Source organism: Pelobates fuscus, chromosome 10 (assembly GCF_036172605.1).
Source record: "Pelobates fuscus isolate aPelFus1 chromosome 10, aPelFus1.pri, whole genome shotgun sequence".
Classification (NCBI taxonomy): domain Eukaryota; kingdom Metazoa; phylum Chordata; class Amphibia; order Anura; family Pelobatidae; genus Pelobates; species Pelobates fuscus.
Window position 1 is genome coordinate 140727098 of NC_086326.1, and position 25614 is coordinate 140752711.

The window sequence follows — 25614 nt, forward strand, 5'->3', positions numbered from 1 at the left end:
TGATTCAAGTCCCCAAATGGTACTTGGTTAGTCTAGCAATACTGTGACTGTAAGTCCAGCCAGTTCATATATCCTACTCTTGTACCTAGTATCTGGATAGCTGAACCTTTGCTTGCTACTCAGACAACTATTCTCTACTGCGAGGCCTGACCACTTAATCTGAAATTACTTTCAAACTTGTTTTACCCCTACTGGACGAGCCACTTTGCAATGATCAGCTCCCTGATACTGGATTTTAAAATCCCCACCTTTTTTCAGATCTTTTATACGTGTTCCTGTTATATTTACGCACTATAATCTAAGATTTTCACCATACTTCTAAAGATCCATTACTTAGATAGTTATGGTGCCAGGAGAGTCCTGGCACCTCCGTTGTAAATCTTTACATCACATACTTAGCTGATACGATACGGCCTGCACTTGCAGAGAATAATGCAGGAGACCTACTGGAAATTTGTTTAGGAAAGTCAAACCATCCAAAAACAGTTTGTCGTTTCACAATGGGTGGGAGGGCACATCTGGCACAATGAGCACTACAGTTATTTCCTTTAAGTAATATTTATAGGTTACATTATGCACCATTTATGACCCAGTAAGCCTCTTCTGCTCAGAACAGTATACGGTTATGCTCTTTGATTATTTACAGTAATAGATCCAAAGATCACCGAACTTATCAGGTGTGTTGGCACCCAGAAAACACCTATTTCTATACATATCATCCTACTACACCAACCTTACTACTATTATACTACTCACAAAACTTGATTGGAAATGCTATTGTTTTCTATTTACTCTAATTTCAAGAGGAATATTTGATTTTAGCCCATTTAAGGGATCCACTCGGCTTATATTTCTTTTCTCATTATCATATAACGTTGCTATGTGCGCTACTAACTCTTTCATGTTGAACTTTGCTTTCTGCTGTCATTTATATGTTTTGTATTATCCAAAATGAGTTTTGAAACATTGTTAAAATCTCACCAGTTAATTTTTTTAATCCTGCGCAGTATGATTTGTTTACTCCGTGGTTTCATTAAGGATTTATCTTTCTTAGCTTCACAGTTATCTTGCTGCTGGGTACTACCATTCATATCCTTTCCCTAATGGAGATATTTAAGGCACATGTCAGGATTTCTCCCATAGAAAGTTCTGAGAGATCTGCTGAAAGACATGTATTAGTTGTATGGCAGACACGCGCATGCAATGTATCTCACACCCGATAGAGAGAAGTGATATTACTGTGTGTGGCAGTGGGATATAAAGCTGTAGTTTATTGAATGAAAGGAAACCTAAATAATGGACAATGACCTTTACAAGGAGCATGGATGGTTATAGTGTTGGAAGTGAATCTTTAAGATAATACTTTAATATTTCTTTAATTGGCCACCACCAAAAAAAAAAAATATACAAATAATATCCATGTTATAGAAAGTCTATTTTGTGTTAGTTGCTACTTGTCACAGACAGTATAATAGTTAAACCCTTGAGTGATGCATACAGTTGGTTCTGCTGAGATTGGATTGTGAAAATAACTACAATATCTCTGTCCATCTACCCATATATATTTGTTGGAGACATGATAAAGAAGGGATTGCAACCGTTTTCTTAGTTCTTCCATATCTCCACTGCACGTTTAACGCTCCACCAAAAGTGCTTCATTCTTGCCTCAATCCAATCGGCGATTTCTGAGCGGTTCTTTTTTTGACTCAACGTCCGGAGTGATGCATTTGTCTCAGGTCAGGCTCCCACTGCAAACTCTCAAAACAGTCAATAGCATGTCCTCTAAGTGTTCATTAGACATTGGTTCATCCCCAGTTCTTACCACCCATCGTTTGCGATAAAACAAAGTGTTTGGAAACATGAAACGCTCTTTCACGGATTCCTGCTTTATTTCTACATTGTGATTGTGGGCTAGGACGGCCAGCACTGTGCGAGCATCCAAAGAATCCATTCCAAAATCCAGTCTCTTGGGTCGGTATTTCAAAAACATATTATGAAAAGATCCTATTGCATCAGTGTGACAAAAATGGACTAAGCGCATCAAATCCTTATGAAGCTGTTCGTCAGTGACAAACAAAACCAAGTTTTCAAATGCTGGGCTATTCTTTGCAATCCATTTTGTTTTGACATTTTCTTCTGCTGAGATTGGATCGTGAAAACAACTACAATATCTTTGTCTACCTACCCATTCATGCTGGCCGGAGACATGATAAAGAAGAGATTGCCACCGCTCTCTTAGTTCATTAATCTCTCCATTGCACGTTTTAATGCTCCACCAAAAGTGGTCCATTATTGCCTCGATCCAATTGGAGATTTCGGAGCAGTTCTTTTTTTGGCTCAACGTCATGAGATTTTTCTTTAAATCCTTGGCATAGTTCCATACGTTGTACTGGTGATCAATGTCCTCATAATGTTCTTGCATTAATTTTTCAATGCTTAAATGTTTGTCTGTTGCTATGATATGTACATCAAGATTTTCAGTACGCAATCTATCCAGACACATCTGAAATCCTCTCTCTTCTTTAGTAACAGATGAAGTACCTTGATAGACTTCAACTACTTCAAAGTCTACAATGTTTTTGCTGCCAACATCTATAAACGTGTACACGCAATACTTGTGACCAAGCTCTGGGTTCTCATATTGCCTGTTCCCCATTAAACACAGTGGCCGGTCTTTACAAACTTCTTTGACTCTCTCTTTCTCTAATTGCCAGTGATAATAGATGGAACCATACAGATAGCGATGTTGATATCGACAATAAGCAGACTTTGAGATTTGTTGTAATCCGAAGATGTGCAGTAGCTCTTGTACCTTTGAAAAATGTGACCCACTGAATAATATAGAAGCAGCTAATAAAATATTGCCTGCTCCAATTTTAGAAATCTTGGGTTGGCTTTCCCACAGCGAAAATTGATGGCCTTTTTCACAAGTAGCAGATATATGTAAGTATGTGCCCTCTGTTTTTTTCTTTAAATCTATTATTCGTCCTTTGCAGTTTAAGACACTTTGACAGGTAACCTTATAACAGAGTGTATCAATGCAGGACTCAAAAACTATGAATTTACGTTCATTAATCAATTTTTGTGCCGATGACTTCCTCAACTCTCGGGGAGAGGATTCTAAAGGACGAAACCTCTGGTGAGCATCATTTAGATCTTTTGATAAAACCCTGGATTGTTGAGAATATGCTAAATGCAGTTCTTCTGAATGTGGAGACATTTCAGCCTCCTCATTAAATGAATTTGTTGGTGATAAAGGTTCTTCAGAAGACTGTTCAAAGAATTCCTGTTCAAATTGTGCAGATTCCTTTGATTTATTCAGATTTGACTTTGTTCTTTTCCTTTTTCTTTGTGTTTTTGAAACACTTGTATTGTTCACCACCTTGGCATAGCAATGTTCAACTGACATCCTCTTTGATATGCTGGTGTGAATGTGTTGGGACGACTTGGACAATTCAATGGCATCTTTTAATGAGATGCTTTCTGTTTGGGTACTAACTTCTCTGGTGAAAACATAATCATTGGTAGATGTTGAAACATCACATAATATTTTGGTAAAGCTCAGCAAGTCTTTGATACTGGTTGGTGTACACATTGACAGATCTGTATGCAATTTAAAGCAACGCTTAAAAAACATATCTTCATCTATACATGGCAGTCCAGTGCCTGTTGGAAATATAGTAGGAATTGCGTACTTGTTGAGAGATTTGTGGGTACCATTTATTGTATAGCAATCTTTTGTGAAGTGCCTTGAGCATAGCCTGTAATTGTTATTTCGTTTACCATCACATATTGCTACGACAACTTTATCAATATCCCTGAAATGTTGTCTAGTTTGCATGAGCCACAATTTTACCCTCTCTGGGTCTTTGGGAAAACAGTGAAGCCTCACATCCATGTCTGGGTTGTTCTTTACAGGCTGACGGGGACAACCGAAAACCACACAATTTGGCATTTTGACCTATAAAAAAAAAAAAAATAACACGTATATAAGTGACTTGCAAAATAACAGAGGATATATGGAAGGCTTTGAACAAATTCTACAAAAGTAAATTTCTCTCTGCATACCATTAGGAAAAAAGTATAAACTTATATTTGTTATAGGATGCTAGTGAACCATCCTATTTAAATGTTTCCTTATCATTTATTACTTGACTAACCCTTTTACTACGCCACAATGGTTTTAAATTACTTCTTTTATACTTTTTCCTAGTAAATTAAAACCATTGTTGCGTAGTCAAGTAATAAATGATAAAGAAACATTTAAATAATATGGTTCACTAGCATCCTATAACAAATACAAGCATGTCAATAGAGCTTGCAAAAGGGTGGTTAGATGGGTTAAATTAGAAAATGAAAAGCTCATAGCGAACAAGAGCAACCCCGACCCCAAAAGCTCATAGTGAACAAGAGCAACCCGACCCCAAAAGCTCATAGCGAACAAGAGCAACCCCGACCCCAAAAGCTCATAGTGAACAAGAGCAACCCCGACCCCAAAAGCTCATAGTGAACAAGAGCAACCCCGACCCCAAAAGCTCATAGCGAACAAGAGCAACCCTGACCCCAAAAGCTCATAGCGAACAAGAGCAACCCCGACCCCAAAAGCTCATAGTGAACAAGAGCAACCCCGACCCCCAAAATGTTTTTTTAGTACATGAATGCCAAAAACATTAAGAGTGAAAGTGTTGGTCAGTTGGAATCTGACAATCTGGCAAGTTAATCAAAGAGGATCAGGACAAGGCAGAAATTCTCGATATTTTGAAGATGAATCTGTCTGTGGATTTCCAAATCCCGGATTACAAAAACCTTACAACAAATGGGTGATTGGTTAACATAGTGCTACAGCAATCAGATAATATAAATAAAAACCCAGAACCAGATCACCCATGCATGCTTATAGAGCTTAGTGTAGAAGCATCCACAAGGCACCAGTTTTAAAGAAGAATAATACAAAAGTAGAAAATGTGCAGTTGCGAGCTACAAAATTACATGAACACCTTAGTGACGTGAATACAAACATGTATTCCTGTCACTATAGCTATCAAAACCCATTTTACGTCACTGACCCCATGTCCGCAAAGTAAAAAGTAGTTTACTTATCTTTTTTCTAGTGCCGAGCTGATCTCCTTCCGGCTGGCCCACCCCTGCTCAGCCTCCATGGCTGAGAGCATCAAACTTGATGATCCCAGCCAATCCAATGCTTTACCAAAATGCTGCGCCAATCATCTCTTCAGAGATGCATTGAATCAATGCATCTCTGTGGGGAATGTTCAGCATCTCCATGCGCTGAACGTCAGTGCTGCACACTGTGCAACACTGACCTATGAAGCACCTCCAGTGGAGCTCCGAGTGACAACCAATGTTCACATTAAAAAATCTGCAGACACACACTATACACACCAGAACAAATGCATTAAGCTGGAGTTGTTCTGGTGACTGTATTGTCTCTTTAATAAGTGAGATGGAAAACATTGGGGGGAAAAAAATATTTGTATTTGTTTTTGTGCCTCAGGAGCGACATGATAGCACTATACAAATATATACAGCCTCAGTACAAACCGCTAAGTACTGACCTATTCACTAGACAGTGTTACCAGATTATATAGATTTTTGAAAAATACCTTTATGCTTTTTTGTTTGTTGTTGTTGCAAAAACAGAATATTCAAGGATGTAATATATATGAACTGGTTGTTGATCCAAAGAGAAATCTAACTGACATTATGGAGTCAGGAAGGATTTATTTCCTATTTGTAGCATCATTGAAAAGGGTTACAATTTTTGAAAATGTATTTTTAAACGTTTTTCAACAGCATAAAGGAATATAGTTTAAAGATTGTGGTGAGACTCTCCACAGTGCAAATACAAAAATACAAAAATTACTATAATGCATCACCTGCATAGCTCATGTTGGACACCTATATGATATTAGTTTGCTTACTTTGCATTAGACACTGACTTAATTGATGATAAATCATAATTTATACTTATACTATTTATATTACTACTTACCGTTAACATAAACCACTGCGCAGGTACCACAAAGCTAATCCGAGCACTGTGGCCCTGAACTTACTCCCCGAAGTGGCATAGTGCTGGTCTTGTGAAACAACGGACTCTACAAGTTAATGCGGGACCGTCACGCCGAACGTACCTTTCTCCTATTGTTTCCTCTTTTCTGCCTCTCTCAGAATCTGTTCTTCTTTTCTTTATTTCTGATCTAGTGTTTCTTAAAACATAAGACAAAATCATTAGTAGACAAAGAGAGGAAAGAGGCGTGATCTGTCCTGGTAGTACCACTGTTATGATGAGAATAAAGAGTAAAACATTACATTTATTATGTATGATTAGGGAACCTAAAACAAGGGAAATTCTGAATATAATTATTCGCTAGAAATATGCCATAAAATTAGAAATATCTAAGTGATGACAATCGTCAAACAAAACCACAGAGTTTATATGGAGAAATACTGGTGTCTGTGTGACTAGATACGTGATATATTGTAACCAAAAATAGTAGCAAGTAGTGTACAAGTCCCCCAATAGGAAGTGCAACTAAGTATCAATCTGTAGCGATAATTAGCCTAGCTACTGCATATCACGGATATAGCGAGGATATGAAAGCCCTGGGGAAGGAGAATATTACCTAAATACTGACAAGATCATGATGAATAATCATATAAAGAATGAAAACAGTATAACTGTTTACAAAAGTGAATACAATACAGTGCACAAAGAGAGCAGTGTTATGAATAGATAAATAGAACTAGAAATGCACCATATTATGCACGATCTGTGGGCATTGGCAAGAGCAACACTAACAATCTAAGAGAGAATATCTCCTGCCATATCTACTGATCAATGAGAAGGGTTCAGGTGTTAGGCTGAGCCCTGACGCGCGTTTCGCCGGTAAGCGGTTCTTTAAGAGCCTTTAGATATGGTGCATTTCTAATTCTATTTATCTATTCCCAACACTGCTCTCTTTGTGCACTGTATTGTATTCGCTTTTGTAAATAGTTATACTGTTTTCTTGAGGGCGCACTTATCCCTCAATCTAGATTCTCTATTATCTAGTTATTTAGCTATTTATTTTCATTTTTCTTTATATGATTATACATCAGGATTTTGTCAGTATTTAGGTAATATTCTCCTTCCCCAGGGTTTTCATATTCTCGCTATATACGTGATATGCAGTAGCTAGGCTAATTATCGCTACAGATTGATACTTAGTTGCACTTCCTATTGGGGGACTTCGACACTACTTGCTACTATTTTTGGTTACAATTAGGGATCGACCGATATTTATTTATTTTTAGCCCCGATACCGATAATCTGTGAACTTTCAGGCCTTTAGCCGATAACTTACCGATATTCTGTACATTTACCATTTTGAAAAAATAAACTATTTCTAAAAGGTAAATGTACGTCTCGTGTGCCGCGCGGAGCGTTGCCATGGTAACCCATGGCAACGCTCTGACGGCTGCAGGACTCGCTAGATATACACAGGGGAGCTGCTGAGAAGGTAAGTAAGCACCTACTGCAGGCCCCCCAGGACCGCCGGGCTTGTCATGGGCCCGGCGGTCCTGATATGTATTATTGGCAATATTGGTATCTCTATAAGCAGATACCGATATTGCCGAAAATACTGAATATCGGCCAGACTGATAATCGGTCGATCCCTAGTTACAATATATCCCATATCTAGCAACCCAGACACCAGTATTTCTACATTTATAAACTCTGTGGTTTTGTTTGACGATCATCACCACTTAGAGACATAATAAAGGTGATGCTTTCTCTTTATTCTCATCACAATGGTACTACCAGGACTGCTCACGCCTCTTTCCTCTCTTTGCCTACTAACAATTTCCCCCAGGGTTATCCCCTAATGTCTGTCCTAGATTTTATATCCTTTGCAGTACTTGCTTCCTACGTGTTCTTCTTTGTAATAAGACATGATCCGCTCCATTTCCTATATCAAAGAAAGTTTTCCCACAATACTCACCCTCCTCCCTGACACAGAAAATGAAGTGAACATAAAGGACCACTATAGTGCCAGGAAAACAAACTAGTTTTCCTGGCACTATAGTGTTAATAGGTCCCCCCCACCCTCAGGGTCCCCCTCCCGCCAGGCTCTAGAAGGAGGGCGTTAAATTCCTACCTTTTTTCCAGTGCCGGGCTCCCTCGGTGCTGGGGAGTCTCCTCCTTCTTCCGACGTCACTGACTGAATGCGAGGCAAGAGCCGCGTGCGCAGTTAGTCCATAGGAAAGCATTTCTCAATGCTTTCCTATGGACGCTGGCGTCTTCTCACTGTGAAAATCACAGTGAGAAGCCTGTCAATGAGACAGCCACTAGAGGCTGGATTAACCCATTTATAAACATAGCAATTTCTCTGAAACTGCTATGTTTTCAGCAGAAAGGGTTAACCCTAGATGGACCTGACACCCACACCACTTCATTCAGCTGCAGTGGTCTGGGTGCCTATAGTGGTCCTTTAAGGCTTAAAGCAGTGTTCCCCAACCCCCGGGCCGCGGACCGGTACCGGTCCGTGGATCAAACGGTACCGGGCCGCCCAGGGGTGTGGGGTGTGCGAGCCTGCCGGCTAATGCAGGGCTGGCATTGCCCAAGTGCCAGCCCAGCAATGTGCCTGCGGACCGGAGGGGAGATCAGAGATCTCCCTCCCCGGTCTGCAGGCACATTGCTGACAGCCGGCAGGGGAGGGAGTGAGAGAGGACCCGGGAGCTCTTACCTGCAGCTCCTCCGGGTCCTACTCTCGCGAGATTTGGAGCGTTGCCGCGGTAACCACGGCAACGCTCCAAATCTCGCGAGAGTGAACTCTAGACCTGTAACTGGGCTAGAGTTCACCTCACCACCAGGGAATCCCCACCGGACCACCAGGGACTAAGAAATGTCCCCCCTCCTCCCAGTAAAGGTAAGAAGGGAGGGGGGACATGAATATATTAATTTGAATTAAATAAATTTTAAAAAAGCCTCCTTACCCCCCATACACACACTGCCCCATACACACACTACACACACTGCCCCATACACACACTGCCCCATACACACACTGCACACACTGCCCCACAAACACTGCCCCATACACACTACAAACACTGCCCCATGCACACACTACACACATTGCCCCACAAACACTGCCCCCATGCACACACTGCCCCACAAACACTGCCCCCATGCACACACTACAAACACTGCCCCATGCACACACTACAAACACTGCCCCATGCACACACTACACACATTGCCCCACAAACACTGCCCCCATGCACACACTACACACACTGCCCCACAAACACTGCCCCATACACACACGACACACATTGCCCCATACACACACTACACACACTACACACACTGCCCCACACTGTCCCCATACACACACTGCCCCACAAACACTGCCCCATACACACACTACACACATTGCCCCATACACACACTACAAACACTGCCCCACAAACACTGCCCCATACACAGACTGCACACACTGCCCCACACACACACTGCCCCATACACACACTGCCCCATACACACACTGCCCCCATACACACACTGCCCCCATACACACACTGCCCCCATACACACACTGCACACACTGCCCCACAAACATTTCCCCCATACACACACTACACACACTGCCCCACAAACACTGCCCCCCACACACACACTGCAACTCTCACACACACTGCCACCCTCACATACACACTGCACCGCTCACACACACATACACACAATTTTGAGTCTATGTCTTTATGTGACTGTGTTTGTGATTTTCTGACTATGTATGTGTCTGCGTGTTTTTTTTAATATATGTGACTGTTTGTTTTTTTTTTGTCTTATTAAATCAAAACAAGCGGGCCACGGAAAAATTATCAAACGTTTACCGGTCCGCGGCGATAAAAAGGTTGGGGAGCACTGCTTTAAGGTACTCACTTAAATATATATTTTCATTAGTTGGCCTCCATAGCTGCTTATCTGAATCCATTATATAATCCCCCCCGTACCAGACTGGCAGAGCATCTCACCCCCCCAGTACCAGACTGGCAGAGCATCTCACCCCCCCCCCAGTACCAGACTGGCAGAGCATCTCACCCCCCCCAGTACCAGACTGGCAGAGCATCTCACCCCCCCCAGTACCAGACTGGCAGAGCATCTCACCCCCCCAGTACCAGACTGGCAGAGCATCTCACCCCCCCCCCCGTACCAGACTGGCAGAGCATCTCACCCCCCCCCCGTACCAGACTGGCAGAGCATCTCACCCCCCCCGTACCAGACTGGCAGAGCATCTCACCCCCCCCCCGTACCAGACTGGCAGAGCATCTCACCCCCCCCGTACCAGACTGGCAGAGCATCTCACCCCCCCCCCAGTACCAGACTGGCAGAGCATCTCACCCCCTCCAGTACCAGACTGGCAGAGCATCTCACCCCCTCCAGTACCAGACTGGCAGAGCATCTCACCCCCTCCAGTACCAGACTGGCAGAGCATCTCACCCCCCAGTACCAGACTGGCAGAGCATCTCACCCCCCAGTACCAGACTGGCAGAGCATCTCACCCCCCAGTACCAGACTGGCAGAGCATCTCACCCCCCAGTACCAGACTGGCAGAGCATCTCACCCCCCCAGTACCAGACTGGCAGAGCATCTCACCCCCCCAGTACCAGACTGGCAGAGCATCTCACCCCCCCAGTACCAGACTGGCAGAGCATCTCACCCCCCCAGTACCAGACTGGCAGAGCATCTCACCCCCCCAGTACCAGACTGGCAGAGCATCTCACCCCCCCAGTACCAGACTGGCAGAGCATCTCACCCCCCCAGTACCAGACTGGCAGAGCATCTCACCCCCCCAGTACCAGACTGGCAGAGCATCTCACCCCCCCAGTACCAGACTGGCAGAGCATCTCACCCCCCCAGTACCAGACTGGCAGAGCATCTCACCCCCCCCCCCCCCCAGTACCAGACTGGCAGAGCATCTCACACCCTCCAGTACCAGACTGGCAGAGCATCTCACACCCTCCAGTACCAGACTGGCAGAGCATCTCACACCCTCCAGTACCAGACTGGCAGAGCATCTCACACCCTCCAGTACCAGACTGGCAGAGCATCTCACACCCTCCAGTACCAGACTGGCAGAGCATCTCACACCCTCCAGTACCAGACTGGCAGAGCATCTCACACCCTCCAGTACCAGACTGGCAGAGCATCTCACACCCTCCAGTACCAGACTGGCAGAGCATCTCACACCCTCCAGTACCAGACTGGCAGAGCATCTCACCCCCCCAGTACCAGACTGGCAGAGCATCTCACCCCCCCAGTACCAGACTGGCAGAGCATCTCACCCCCCCAGTACCAGACTGGCAGAGCATCTCACCCCCCCAGTACCAGACTGGCAGAGCATCTCACCCCCCCAGTACCAGACTGGCAGAGCATCTCAACCCCCAGTACCAGACTGGCAGAGCATCTCACCCCCCCAGTACCAGACTGGCAGAGCATCTCACCCCCCCAGTACCAGACTGGCAGAGCATCTCACCCCCCCCCCAGTACCAGACTGGCAGAGCATCTCACACCCTCCAGTACCAGACTGGCAGAGCATCTCACACCCTCCAGTACCAGACTGGCAGAGCATCTCACCCCCCCAGTACCAGACTGGCAGAGCATCTCACCCCCCCAGTACCAGACTGGCAGAGCATCTCACCCCCCCAGTACCAGACTGGCAGAGCATCTCACCCCCCCCCCCCGTACCAGACTGGCAGAGCATCTCACCCCCCAGTACCAGACTGGCAGAGCATCTCACCACCCCAGTACCAGACTGGCAGAGCATATCACCCCCCCCCAGTACCAGACTGGCAGAGCATCCCACCCCCCCCCCAGTACCAGACTGGCAGAGCATCCCACCCCCGCCCTCTAATACCAGACTGGCAGATTATCAAAGCCCCTCCCCCCGGATATCGCTTTCTGAGATTTAACCCCTTATTATGTGAGGACATTCTCCGCCTCTCATGTATCGCCGGTTAGTAACTCCGACATACCGCCTGCTCCGGTCTCCCAGCTCAGTCTCTACCCTGGGCACGTTCCGTTTCCCGAAAACTGCCGCTTCCCGCGTCACACAGCGCTTGATTGTGACGTCACTACGTCCCGCAGTCTCGATGGAGCACGGGAAAGAATGACCGCCATGATTACTGCGGGCAAACCCCATATTATTCCCTCAAACTGAGCTGGGGACAGGGGGGGGGGGGGGGGGGCGGTCAGAGTTATATAGTATTATTATATATTATTATATATTATTACTTCTGATCATTACATAACATTATAAAATGTTATCATTATATTGTATTATTATATATTACATATTATTACTACATGTTATTATTATTTATTATTATAGAGTATTATTACATATTATTGGCCTCATTGACTCTCCAACCAGTATGAGGATAACTACCCCTGGAGGAGCACAGACGTCAGGGCCGGTGCAAAGATTTTTGTCTACACAGGAGAGGATGCATTTTGCCACCCCCTCCCCGCCGGAAAAAAATGTATCTTCACCTGTGTGTCTTCTAACCCCCCTCTTGACTAACTTACCCCCTTTAGTGTTTTATATCCCATTTTTTTATGTCCTTTGTGTGTCCCCTTTGCTGTATTTTATCTCTCATGTGTCTCTTACAACCCTTCTTGTGTATTTTTTACATCCCCTAGCCCCTTTACCCATCTCGTTCTTCCCCCGCAGCCCTTTTGTGTCTCTTTCGTCCCCCTGCCTCTTTGTGTGGCTCTTACTCCCCAACACATTTGTGGGTCTTTTTACCCCAGGAACTTTGTGCATCTCTTTCTCCCCCCTAGCCCCTTTGTGCTTCATTCTCCCCCACAACCCCTGTGTGCATCTTTCCCCCTCGCTCCTCTGTGCGTCTCTTTCTCCCCCCCAGCCCCTCTGTGTTTGTCCCTCCTCAACCCATTGTATGTTTCTTTGTGCCATTGTACTAGATTCTTTTATCCAAACCAATACGTTTGAATGACTATCTGTTCCTGTCCAAATTAAAAATAATAAAGTTGCGTGCACGCAGAAGTAAATTCACACCGAGACACAGGGTTCAGGTTAATGAAAGAACTTCTGAAAATTTAATGGCTTAGCTTAAAAAGTGGGTGCGCATACCCTTATAAAGGCATTACTACATCACTAAAAGAGTTCAAGATAACAACAAGTAAACATTATTAATTGGTTTAGGTGTTAAGTGGTTAGTTAAATGCCCTCCCATCAAGAGGTGGTGACATCCTTGACACGGAAGTGGGCACAAGATGCAGGCGCCATCTTGTTACCATGAGGTGCTCACTCGATGGGAGGGGTGCTTTGGCAGCCATTTTGAGTAGTTGGCACTGTTAGTTTCAAGGTTAGTTTTCAAGGCTTTTAGTAAATACACATTTTATTAAGACTAACATGTAGGCTAGCTGCTACAATGTTTCATTCAACAGGAATCTAATGTTCCGCTGACGCACACTTTCTTCTGACAAAGCATTATTTTAAGACAATTTTTATGAGGCCTAATAATTCTACAACACCCCCAGCCCTCATGTGCCTTTTAATATCCTCCTGTACCTTTTATTGCCCCCTCCCGTACCTTTAATTGTCCCTCCTGTACCATTTATTGTACCCCCTGTACCTTTTATTGTCTTACCTCCTCCACTCCTGAACCTTTCATAGTCCCATTTTCTCTCCTGTGCCTTTCAGTGTCCCCCTTACCCTCTTGTGCCTTTCAATGCCCCCCCTGTATGTTTTAATGCCCCCCCGTCCCATTTATTGTCCCCCTCCTGTATCTTTCATAATCCCCCTAATGTTCCTTTTATTGTCTTCCCTCCTGAACCTTTCATAGTCCCCCCTCCCCTCCTGTACCTTTTATTGTACCCCTACCCTCCTATCCTGTATCTTTTATTGTCCCCCCTCCCCTCTTGTACCTTTTTCTGTTGTACCCTGTATCTTTTATTGTCCCCCACTCCGCTCTTCTACCTTTTATTATTGTTTCCCCTCCTGTACCTTTTATTGTCTCCCCTTTGAACCTTTCATAGTTCCCCCTTCCTATCCCTTTTATTGTCCCCCTACCCTCCTGTACCTTTTATTGTCCCTCCTACCTCTCCCCTCCTGTACCTTTTATTGTCTCCCCCCTCCTGTCCTGTAACTTTTATTGTCCCCCTCCCCTCTAGTACCTTTTATTATTGTTCTCCCTTCTGTATCTTTTATTGTCCCCCCTTCCAACTGTACGTATCCCCTTGTACCTTTCATTGAACCCTCCGCACCTCCATCTATGTGTCTGAGCTGGAGGTCCGTGGCGAAGGATCCGGTTTCCTGTTCTGGTCTGACATGAAGCAATTTGTTGCATTTCCTGTCAGACTGCGTAGCGTTCCGCCTGCTCGGCCACGCTCCACGTAGTGACCGACAGGAGGGGAGTGATGCGAATGGCGCTCTCCTCCTTCTGGTCACCGGAGATCGCTCCCCCTGTACTGGTGCGCCGTAAGGCGGCCACCTGCGGGTAGTGCCGGCCCTGAGTGGAGACAGGGATAAGACTCTGGAAAGAGTCAGGATGCCAGGTATGGCGGAAATCGCATGGCAGGATGGTGTGAAATTAATACCTACCCCAGACCTCCTACAAATGATTACGCTTTTCCTCTATGTAAAGCGACTAGGCTCAAACAGATATAGTGTGTTTCTAAAAAGATGTGAACTTCAGCATCATATACAAAGGCAGGTCTTAAAGAGCTACATCCACCGTTACAATTGCCAGATCACCATATTTAGTTGTAGAGTTCATGAGCTCCCAGTAAGAAATGAATTCACTAATCACAGTCAGAGGCTTAACTAGAAATCCTGCCCCCCCCCCCCATGTGTCTCATTCCCTCGACCCCAAAGCAACTCCATTTGTCCAGTTCCCTCTCCCCCAGTCCCTCCATGTGTCCCATTACCACTTCCCTCAGCCCCTCCATTCCATATACTCCCCCATCCCAGCCCCTCCATGTGTCACATACCCTCCCCCCAACCCCTTCACATGTCCCATTCATCTCTCCCCCTCAATACTCCACGTGTCCCACTCTTCCCTCAATCCCCCTCCCCTCCATGTGTCCCCTTTATCCTTCTCTCCCCCCTCCCCTCCATGTGTCCCATTTCTCCTTCTCTCCCCCCTCCCCTCCATGTGTCCCATTTCTCCTTCTCTCCCCCCTCCCCTCCATGTGTCCCATTTCTCCTTCTCTCCCCCCTCCCTCCATGTGTCCCAATTCTCCCTCTCTCCCCCCTCCCCTTCATATGTCCCATACCCTCCTTCTCTCCCCCCTTCCCTCTATGTGTCCTATTTCCTCCCAATCTCCCCCCTCCCCTTCATGTCTTTCTCTCTCCCCTCTCCTGTACCTGATTCTTGACCTGGTCTGACAGGAAGTGCTTTCACAGTTAGCACTTCCTGTCAGAACGCTCGGCCCCGCTACATGCAGGCAGAAGAGGAGCAGCGTACCTCTCCCCTCCTGCCAGACACCCAGGAATTGCGGACCCGGGCTGGTGCGGCTGTTCAGCAGCCCAGAATGTACATACACTACACAAACACACTACACAAGCACACAATACATTCACTATACACACACTACACAAACACACACTGCATTCACTATACACCCACTACACAAGCACACACTGCTTTCACTATACACACACTACACAAACACACACTGCATTCACTATACACCCACTACACAAGCACACACTGCTTTCACTATACACACACTACACAAACATACACCGCATTCACTGTACACACACTACACAAACACACACTGCATTCAATATACACACTACACAAACATACACTGCATTCACTGTACACACACTACACACACACACACGCTGCATTCACTGTATACACACTACACACACCCACTGCATTCACTGTATACACACTACACAAACACACACTACATCCACTATACACACACACTACATGCACTACACAAACACACACTCCACAATCACTATACACACTGCATCTAATACAAACAGCCTTCACTATACACACTCTGCCTTCTCTACACAAACACACACTACATCCACTACACAAACACTCACTATATAACCCTATTGAATGTAAGCTCGACTGAGCAGGGTCCTCTTCAACCTATTGTTCCCGTAAGTTTATTTTGTAATTGTCCTATTTATAGTTAAATCCACCTCTCATAATATTGTAAAGCGCTATGGAATCTGTTGGCGCTATATAAGTGGCAATAATAATAATATACATTGCATCTAATACACAGAAACACTACATTCACTACACAAAAACACACACTCTGCATTCACTATACACACACTACATCCATTGCACAAACACACACTCTGCATGCACTATACACACTGCATCTAATACACACAAACACTACTAGGGATTAGTGATGTCGCGAACATAAAATTGTCGGTTCGCGAACGGCGAACGCGAACTTCCGCAAACGTTCGCGAAACGGCGAACCGGGCGAACCGCCAGAGACTTTTATGGGCAGGCGAATTTTAAAACCCACAGGGACTCTTTCTGGCCACAATAGTGATGGAAAAGTTGTTTCAAGGGGACTAACACCTGGACTGTGGCAAGCCGGAGGAGGATCCATGGCAAAACTCCCATGGAAAATTACACAGTTGATGCAGAGTCTGGTTTTAATCCATAAAGGGCAGAAATCACCTAACATTCCTAAATCACAATGGATATGGATTGACACCTGACATTTGACATATTGACACCTTGACATATGGATTGACACCTGTCCTCAGAGACCCTGATACACACTGACACAGAGCAGAATAGGGACTGTTCCCACTACATAGGGTCACTTGGCAGATATGTATTGACACCTGTCCTCAGAGACCCTGATACACACTGACACAGAGCAGAATAGGGGCTGTTCCCCCTACATAGGGTCACTTGGCAGATATGGATTGACACCTATCCTCAGGGACCCTGATACACACTGACGACACAGAGCAGAATAGGGACTGTTCCCTCTACATAGGGTCACTTGGCAGATATGGATTGACACCTATCCTAAGGATCCCTGATACACACTGACACAGAGCAGAATAGGGACTGTTCCCCCTACATAGGGTCACTTGGCAGATATGGATTGACACCTGTCCTCAGGGACCCTGATACACACTGTGGGGGGACCTACTGTCCTCCCCCCGCCCCCACCCCTGCGTGGTGGGTGGTGGCCATAAAAATAATGAGGGGGGACCTACTGTCCTCCCCCCGGCCCCCACCACTGCACGGTGGGTGGGGGCCATAAATCACAATGGGTTGGGGGGACCTACTGTCCTCCCCCCCGCCCCCACCCGTGAGCGTTGGGTGGTGGCCATAAAAATAATGAGGGGGGACCTACTGTTCTCCCCCCCTGGACCCCACCCCTGCGCAGTGGGTGGGGGCCATGAAAATAATGAGGGGTGGGATCTACTGTCCTCCCCCCAGCCCACACCCCTGCGCGGTGGGTGGGGTCCATAAAAATAATGAGGGGGGGGACCTACTGTCCTCCCCCCTGGCCCCCACCCCTGCGCGGTGGGTGGGGGCCATGAAAATAATGAGGGGGGGACCTACTGTCCTTCCCCCCGCCCCCACCCCTACTCAGTTGGTGGGGGCCATAAAAATGAGGGGGGACCTACTGTCCTCCCCCCCGCCCCCACCCATGAGCGTTGGGTGGGGGCCATAAAAATAATAAAGGGGGTGGGGGCCATAAAAATAATGAGGGGGGGACCTACTGTCCTCCCCCCCCCGCCCCCACCCCCACCCGTGAACGTTGGGTGGGGGCCATAAAAATAATGAGGGGGTGGGGGCCATAAAAATAATGAGGGGGGGGACCTACTGTTCTCCCCCCCCCGGCCCCCAGGACAGTAGGTCCTCCCCCCATTGTGATTTATGGCCCCCACCCACCGCGCATGGGTGGGGGCCGGGGGGGAGGACAGTAGGTCCCCCCTCATTATTTTATGGCACCCACCGCGCAGGGGTGGGGGCCGGGTTGAGGACAGTAGGTCCCCCCCTCATTATTTTTATGGCCCCCACCCACCGCGCAGGGGTGGGGGCCGGGGGGGAGGACAGTAGGTCCCCCTCTCATTATTATTATTTTTTTTTTAAATTCTTTATTTTTGTAGTGCGCATAAAGTTTACAAGCAGGTCTGAGGTGCCCCGAGAGCAGTCCTCAGGCATTTTCCTCGCTGAACATGCGGGACAAATGAAATACAGGCACAATTTTTATATTAATAGTAATGCTGAGTGATTCTGCAGATAACACATTGCGAACAGTAGTAGCAAAACATACGTTTACAAAAGAGAGATAGACAGGACTGTTATAGGTTAGGAACATGCTGAATCAATCATTTTCATAACAGGCTGAAGTGTTGATGTGTCTACTGATACATAGGCTTTACTCTTACTAATGGCAGGAGCCCTCATGGCTGTAGTTAAGGTAACCCCAGGGTACGCGTGTTGTGTACTATCTCCGGCAGCAGGGTGTTGAGGCTATACTCGGGGAGGCTCTGCCTGATGTTGTTAGGTCCCCAGAGGCCCTCCCCACCCCCTGTGGCCCTCAGCGTGGACAGGATTGAACGTCAAGTTAAATTAAATTGCTAGTTTCCAGCGCTAATGGGAGATTGGGCGTGGGGGTTGGTAAACGGCAGTGGGGCTGTCTGTGCACGCATTGTGAGATTACGACTATGAGGCAGATGTGGAGCAAAAAGAAAGAAAAACAATAAATGCAGCATATAGAAATCAGGGAACACTTGGTTCTTTTGCCGTGGATAGAGTCCACTAGTGTCTGCGATTAAATATGTCCACAATGTGAGTAGGGTCTGTAGGTGTCCCAGTGTATTCCGGAGCATGCATTTGATTTCGGTAGATGGTGTTGGGTAGTCCTCTAGCCAATTCCAGATTTCAGGGACTGCCGTCTAGTTGGCGGGGTCCGCTTGCTGCGATACTGTTGCCAGCCACCCGTGCTGGCGAAGCGAAACTGCTAGCATGAAGGGGTCTATATGAGGCGATGTACCACTTGTGGAGGTGTCGCCTCCGGGGTTTGCCCGGGTGAGGGTCTGATTCTTGATAGCGTTGGTTGGGGAGTTGTGGTGTAGTCTGCCCGGGAACTCTCGGCCGTGTCCATTTTTTAGTTGACCCCGTGTGTCGCTGCTGTCTCTTAGGTAGGTACAGTTTTGCCAGGCACTTGGGTTGATGGGTTGCTTTCACCCATTTTACAAGTCGTTTGGGCTTTCGGGCTCTACTGTTTCGCCGACCCCAGCGCCGTGTGCAGGCTTTGTTTATATGAGGAGCGCCTTGTGCTGTGCGTCTCCTCTTCTCTTCACCCCTCTGCCACTGATGGTAAGCGTCTGTCTGGGGCCCCGTGGTGTTTGCTCGCTGCTGGCTCCCTCTGTGTCTTGCCAGCAAGGATCAGCGGCCTGTTTTGGGCTCTGTGAGTCAGCGCTTCGCGGCCTCCGCCATCTTGGATTCAGGCTTCAGGCCTGCACCGTGGCCTGGCAAGATACGGCCTCCAGGTTTGGCCGTGAGGTGAGGACCGGGATCACCCCCCCCCGGCCCACCGGTGCGGCATGGTTGTCGGGTTCCGTCGGGCAGGATAGTGGAGTGGCGGCCGTCCAGAGAGGATATGATAACACTATACAAATATATTCGGGGCCAGTACAAACCATTATCTGTAAATCTATTCATAAACAGGGCTATACATAGGACACAAGGTCACACATTTAGGCTTGAAGAAAGGAGATTTCATCTAAGACAAAGAAAAGGTTTTTTTTTTACAGTAAGAGCAATAAGGATATGGAATTCATTGCCTGAAGAGGTGGTTTTGTCTGAGTCTATACAGATGTTTAAACTGCAATTGGATAAATACTTGCAAAAACATAACATACAGGTATATAATTTCTAATTAGTGAGGTAATAGCTGCTTGATCCAAGGAGACATCTGACTGCTATTTTGCGGTCAAGAAGGAATCTTTTCCTAGTTTGTTGCAAAATTGCAAGCGCTTCAGACTGGGTTTTTTGCCTTCTTTTGGATCAACAGCAAAAACATATGTGAGGAAGGCTGAACTTGAGGGACGCAAGTCTCTTTTCAACTATGTAACTATATGTAACATATCACCGCCCCACCTCTCATCATCACCCCCCTCCTTACACATCACCCCTCCTTCTTCTCACATTACCGCCCCTCCCTCACACATCACCCCCCTCTCCCTCTCATCATCACCCCCTCCCTCACAACATCACCTCCCCTTCCTCTCACATCACCCGCCCCTCTCATCACCACCCCCCTCCCTCACACCATCACCCCCCTTCCTCTCACATCACCCACCCCTCTCATCACCACCACCCCATTACCCCCCTCTCACCATCACCTCCCTCTCATCATCACCCCCTCTCCCTCACACCTCACCCCCCTTTCCTCTCACATCACCCCCTCTCCCACCATCATCACCCCCTCCCCCTCACCATCACCTCCCCTTCCTCTCACATCACCCGCCCCTCTCATCACCACCCCCCTCCCTCACACCATCACCCCCCCTTCCTCTCACATCACCCACCCCTCTCATCACCACCACCCCATTACCCCCCTCTCACCATCACCCCCCTCTCACCATCACCTCCCTCTCATCATCACCCCCTCTCCCTCACACCTCACCCCGTTTTCCTCTCACATCACCCCCTCTCCCACCATCATCACCCCCTCCCCCTCACCATCACCTCCCCTTCCTCTCACATCACCCGACCCCTCTCATCACCACCCCCCCTCACACCATCACCCCACACCATTACCCCCTCTCCCTCTCATCATCACCCCCTCCCTCACACCATCACCTCCCTCTCCCTCTCATTATCACCCCCTCTCCCTCACACATCACCCCCCGTCCCACCATCACACCCCCTCCCTCACACCATTATCAACTATACAAGCACACACACTGCATTCACTATACAAACACACACAGACACTTATACATGTGTGTCTGTATGTCTGTGTATCTGTTTGTGTGTCTGTGTTTGTATCAGTATGTCTGTATGTGTGTGTCTCTATCTGTATGTGTGTCTGTATGTGTGCGTGTCAGTGTTCGTCTGTATATGTGTATGACTGTGGTTTCTATGTAACTGCATGTGTGTACTTATGTGTGCCAGTGTGTGTATATGTGAGTATATGTGCATACCTCTCAGCATTTCACCTACACTACATACAAATACAACCCTGCATCCAAATGTCAACACTACATAAAAACACACCACCATATTAAAAAACCACACTACAGAAAAATGCACACTTGCATTCAAATGCCAATACGTGCAAACACACCCGTACATTCACTCACACATACTCTATACAAAAACATGCTTACATTCAAACACACAAACACTGCTCGGTGCTAAATACATTAAAAACTACAAACACTACTTGGTGCTAAATACATTTTTAAAAAAATTGCGGGTGTTTTTTAAATCCAAATATTGGATCCGCCCCGGTGCCAAATGCTCCAGGTACGCCCCTGAATAGAAGATACTGACACATTAGACTAGGTTGGTAAGACACACACATTACATTAGACTAGGTTGGTAAGACACACACACGCTGCACACAACATCTCACAGCACATGGAATGTGTGAGTGTTATGAATGTATTGTAACTCTGTAATACTATAACTCTGTAAACATTCTTCTTCTGTAATATTTAACTGGGCAGATTCGAAGCACTGGAGCCTCTGGATCTGGTAAGCTATTAACAGAACAGGAGATAAGCAATTCTAAATTAAACAGAATTTGCAATTAAGTAGGAAGTGTAAACATTAGATGAAACTTTACAGGAAGTGTTTAGGAAAGCTGTGTAATACACATGCAGGGAGGTGTGACAAGGGCTGCATAAACAACGTGATTTAATGCCTTATTGGGAGAGAATTGAGCAGTGAGGCCGCAGGGGCATGATCTATACATTAAAACTGCTTCATTAAACTAAAGTTGTTTTGGTTACTATAGTGTTCCTTCATTTTGAATTCACACTTTAGTGAATTATCCTGTATAGCTCATGAGGATAGACAGAGCGACTCATAATTCCTGTTTGATCTTTGTAAACCTCCCTACAGGAATTGGTATTTGTTACATCAATGCTCCCATGCCTGCCATCCTGATTGCATTCTTGTATATCTGAACCACTTGACAGCTGTACACCTCTTTCTGCATGTTCCTGATGTAAACCTGCATCGGTCCTTGCTGTCACATTAAACCTCACATAGAAAGCATTAAAACTATAGATTAGGGTGTTTTGGCACCCAAAAAATCCTTCTCGGGCAACCAATACTGCTATTATGTTTCTTACAAAAATTTAAATTTGAAAAAGTCATTGATTTACAAATGGGTGGTGTAACAAAAGTGGAGTGTGCTTCAAAGTGGTTGAAAAAGCTATATGTGGGGCAGTCATCATAGAAAACAGTGGAATCAGCAGGCAATGCGTTGTCGAGTCCATGCCTTTTCCAAATTTGTGCAACATTTCAGAACAGACGTTTTGTACATAACCCCCATGTATTCTAATTTTAAGGGTTACAATTTTTATGACATTTAAGGCAGAGCTTGACAAATCTCACGTCGCCATGGCGCCTAGGAATTTTACCATGGTGCCTGGGATATGCGAGCCCCTTAACTGCAAGGCGGTCGGGCAGCCAGCTGGGGGATTTTGTAGGAAAGCGGCTTGCTGGGTGGTCATGGAGGTGGGCGGGCGGCTGGCTGCGCGAACAGTAGAAGGGCGGCGTGCGAGCTGTGATGTCCTTGCTCTGCTTTCCCGTGCGCTTAATGAGACCAGGATATGACCTCATATTCCGGCCCCACTAAGCGGTGCGCAGGGGAGAAGAGCAAGGACATTACAGCTCCCTCACCACCAGCAACAATACACGCAACCAGCCGCTGGCCTCTGTAACCACCCAGCAAGCTGCCTTCCTACAAAATGTTTTCCCATAGGATTGGCTGCAAAACGCTGCACCAATCAGCATCTGCTCATAGAGATGCATTGAATCAATACATCTCTGTAGGGAACGTTCAGCGCCTCCACGCAGTGCGTGGAGACGCTGAAGGTAGGTGCTGCACACATTAAGCTGTAGTGGTCCTGGTGACTATAGTATCCCTTTAAGAATTTTATTTTTGTCGCTGGTGACTATCGTGTCCCTTTAAGAATTGTATTTTTGTCGTTGAATATAAAGCGAACTTTAAAATAAATCTGGTTCCTAACTTTTTTAGCTGGCTCCTAGATTCAAAGCAAATATGTCAAGCCCCGATTTAAGGGATCCACTAGGCTTTATTGTAGTCGTCCTATAATGTCGGTATTTGCAGTACTAACTCATGCATGTTGCTTATTGATTGCTGCTGTGATAAAGTCTTCTCTTTTCTCTACTCTGTGTAATTAATAGCACATTTTCAAAGACTGTAACCCACACACACCTCCCATAGAATTCACAGGTGAGTTTTTGTATTTGTCACTCTAGCCAATCCTGCACAGGTGATGATTTGGCTATACAGTTCACCAGGAGCAGTAGCTCCATCCATGAATGAAATGGCTCAGTAGGATAATATTATATGCAGCACAATAATCTTACTGCTGAGTACAATCATTCATACCCTTTTCACAAATTGAGATACTTAAAATGACACAATAGTCACTAGAACAACTACAGCCTATTGTATGTTTTGGTGAGTAGAATCATTCCCTTCAGGCTTTTCGCTGTAAACACTGTCTTTTCAGACAAAACACAGTGTTTACATTACAGCCTAGTGATAACTCTACTGGCTACTCCTTAGATGGTTATTAGAGGTGGTTCCTATGGCAGGGCTGCACACTGTGCAGTACAGCCATTCAGTGTGTCCTCCCTCTGCATGCAAATACTGAACTTTCCTCAGAGATGCATTGATTCAATTCATCTCTATGAGGAGATGCTGATTGGCCAGGGCTGTGTTTGACTTGTTCTGGCTCTGCCCCTGATCTGCTTCCTTGACAGTCTTAGCCAATCCTATGGGGAAGCATTGTAATTGACTTAGACCACCACTTCTAATGATGTCAGCAGACAGCAGTTAGGTCAGGGACAGCAGCTGCAGACTTTAATTCAAGTAAGATTTTACTATATTTAGGGAGGCAATAGGGAGCTAGTGTTCCTTTAAGGCATGTGTCAGACTGATAAACACTTTCTTGCAAAACAAAGCCATGATTGATCTTCTAAAAGACATGTAGTATATAGATCTTGTACACGTTAGGGGAAAGCTATGCTTTCCCCTGTGACATGACAATGTTTGTGGAGGTGGTGGTGGTAGCATATACAGCTGCAGTTTATGGAAATCTCTGCAACTAGAATAAAAGTAAACAAGGACAAAGCACAATAACGGATACAAGGACCATGGATGGTTATGGTATCTGAAGTAACCCTTTAAGATAACAATACTTCTATATTATTAACTCTTACAAATAATATTCATATTTTAGAAAGAGTTTATGTTTTGTTTGTTGCTACTTGTTACAGACAGTATAATAGTTGACACCTTGACTGATACATTATTGTCAGGTCCGGTTCCACGGCAAACTCTTAAAACAGTCATTAGCATGTCCTCGATTTTTTGCAATCACTTTTGTTTAGACATTTTCTTTTGCTGCGATTGGATTGTGAAAACAGCTACGATATCTCTGTCTATCTACCCATTCGTGTTGGCCGGAGACATGATAAATAAGGGATTTCCGCTGTCCTGTTAGTTCATCAATACCTCCATTGCACATTTTAATGCGCCAGCAAAAGTGGTTCATTACGGTCTCGATCCAATTGGAGATTTCTGAGCAATTCTTTTTTGGGGCTCAAAGTCATGAGCAATGCATTTTTGTCAGGTTAGGTGTCCACTGCAAACTCTTAAAACAGTCAATAGCATGTCCTCTATGTGCTCATTAGACATTAGTTCATCCCCAGTTCTTACCGCCCATCGTTTGCGAGAAAAAGGAGATTCAAGCTTGGACCTTTTGGATGCAACAATGTTTGGACATTTGAAAGTCTCTTTCACTGATTCCTCCTTTATTTCTACATTGTGATTATGGGCTAGGACGGCCAGCACTGTGCGAGCATCCAAAGAATCCATTCCAAAATCCAGTCTCTTGGGTCGGTATTTCAAAAACATATTATGAAAAGATCCTATTGCATCAGTGTGACAAAAATGGACTAAGCGCATCAAATCCTTATGAAGCTGTTCGTCAGTGACAAACAAAACCAAGTTTTCAAATGCTGGGCTATTCTTTGCAATCCATTTTGTTTTGACATTTTCTTCTGCTGAGATTGGATCGTGAAAACAACTACAATATCTTTGTCTACCTACCCATTCATGCTGGCCGGAGACATGATAAAGAAGAGATTGCCACCGCTCTCTTAGTTCATTAATCTCTCCATTGCACGTTTTAATGCTCCACCAAAAGTGGTCCATTATTGCCTCGATCCAATTGGAGATTTCGGAGCAGTTCTTTTTTTGGCTCAACGTCATGAGATTTTTCTTTAAATCCTTGGCATAGTTCCATACGTTGTACTGGTGATCAATGTCCTCATAAT

General features: G+C 45.8%; 2 protein-coding genes across 2 annotated transcripts in view; both read right to left on the minus strand.

The window, feature by feature from the left end:
- Positions 1-25614, minus strand: part of LOC134574527 (oocyte zinc finger protein XlCOF6-like) — a 169018-nt gene that overhangs the window by 100728 nt on the left and 42676 nt on the right. The window lies entirely within an intron of this gene.
- Positions 1430-12128, minus strand: LOC134574537 (uncharacterized). The gene is made up of 2 exons (XM_063433653.1): positions 12043-12128; positions 1430-3961 (listed from the first exon to the last, which is right to left on the minus strand). Exon 2 carries the CDS (start codon positions 3953-3955, stop codon positions 1733-1735), a length of 2223 nt encoding a protein of 740 aa, XP_063289723.1. The 5' UTR covers positions 3956-3961; positions 12043-12128; the 3' UTR covers positions 1430-1732.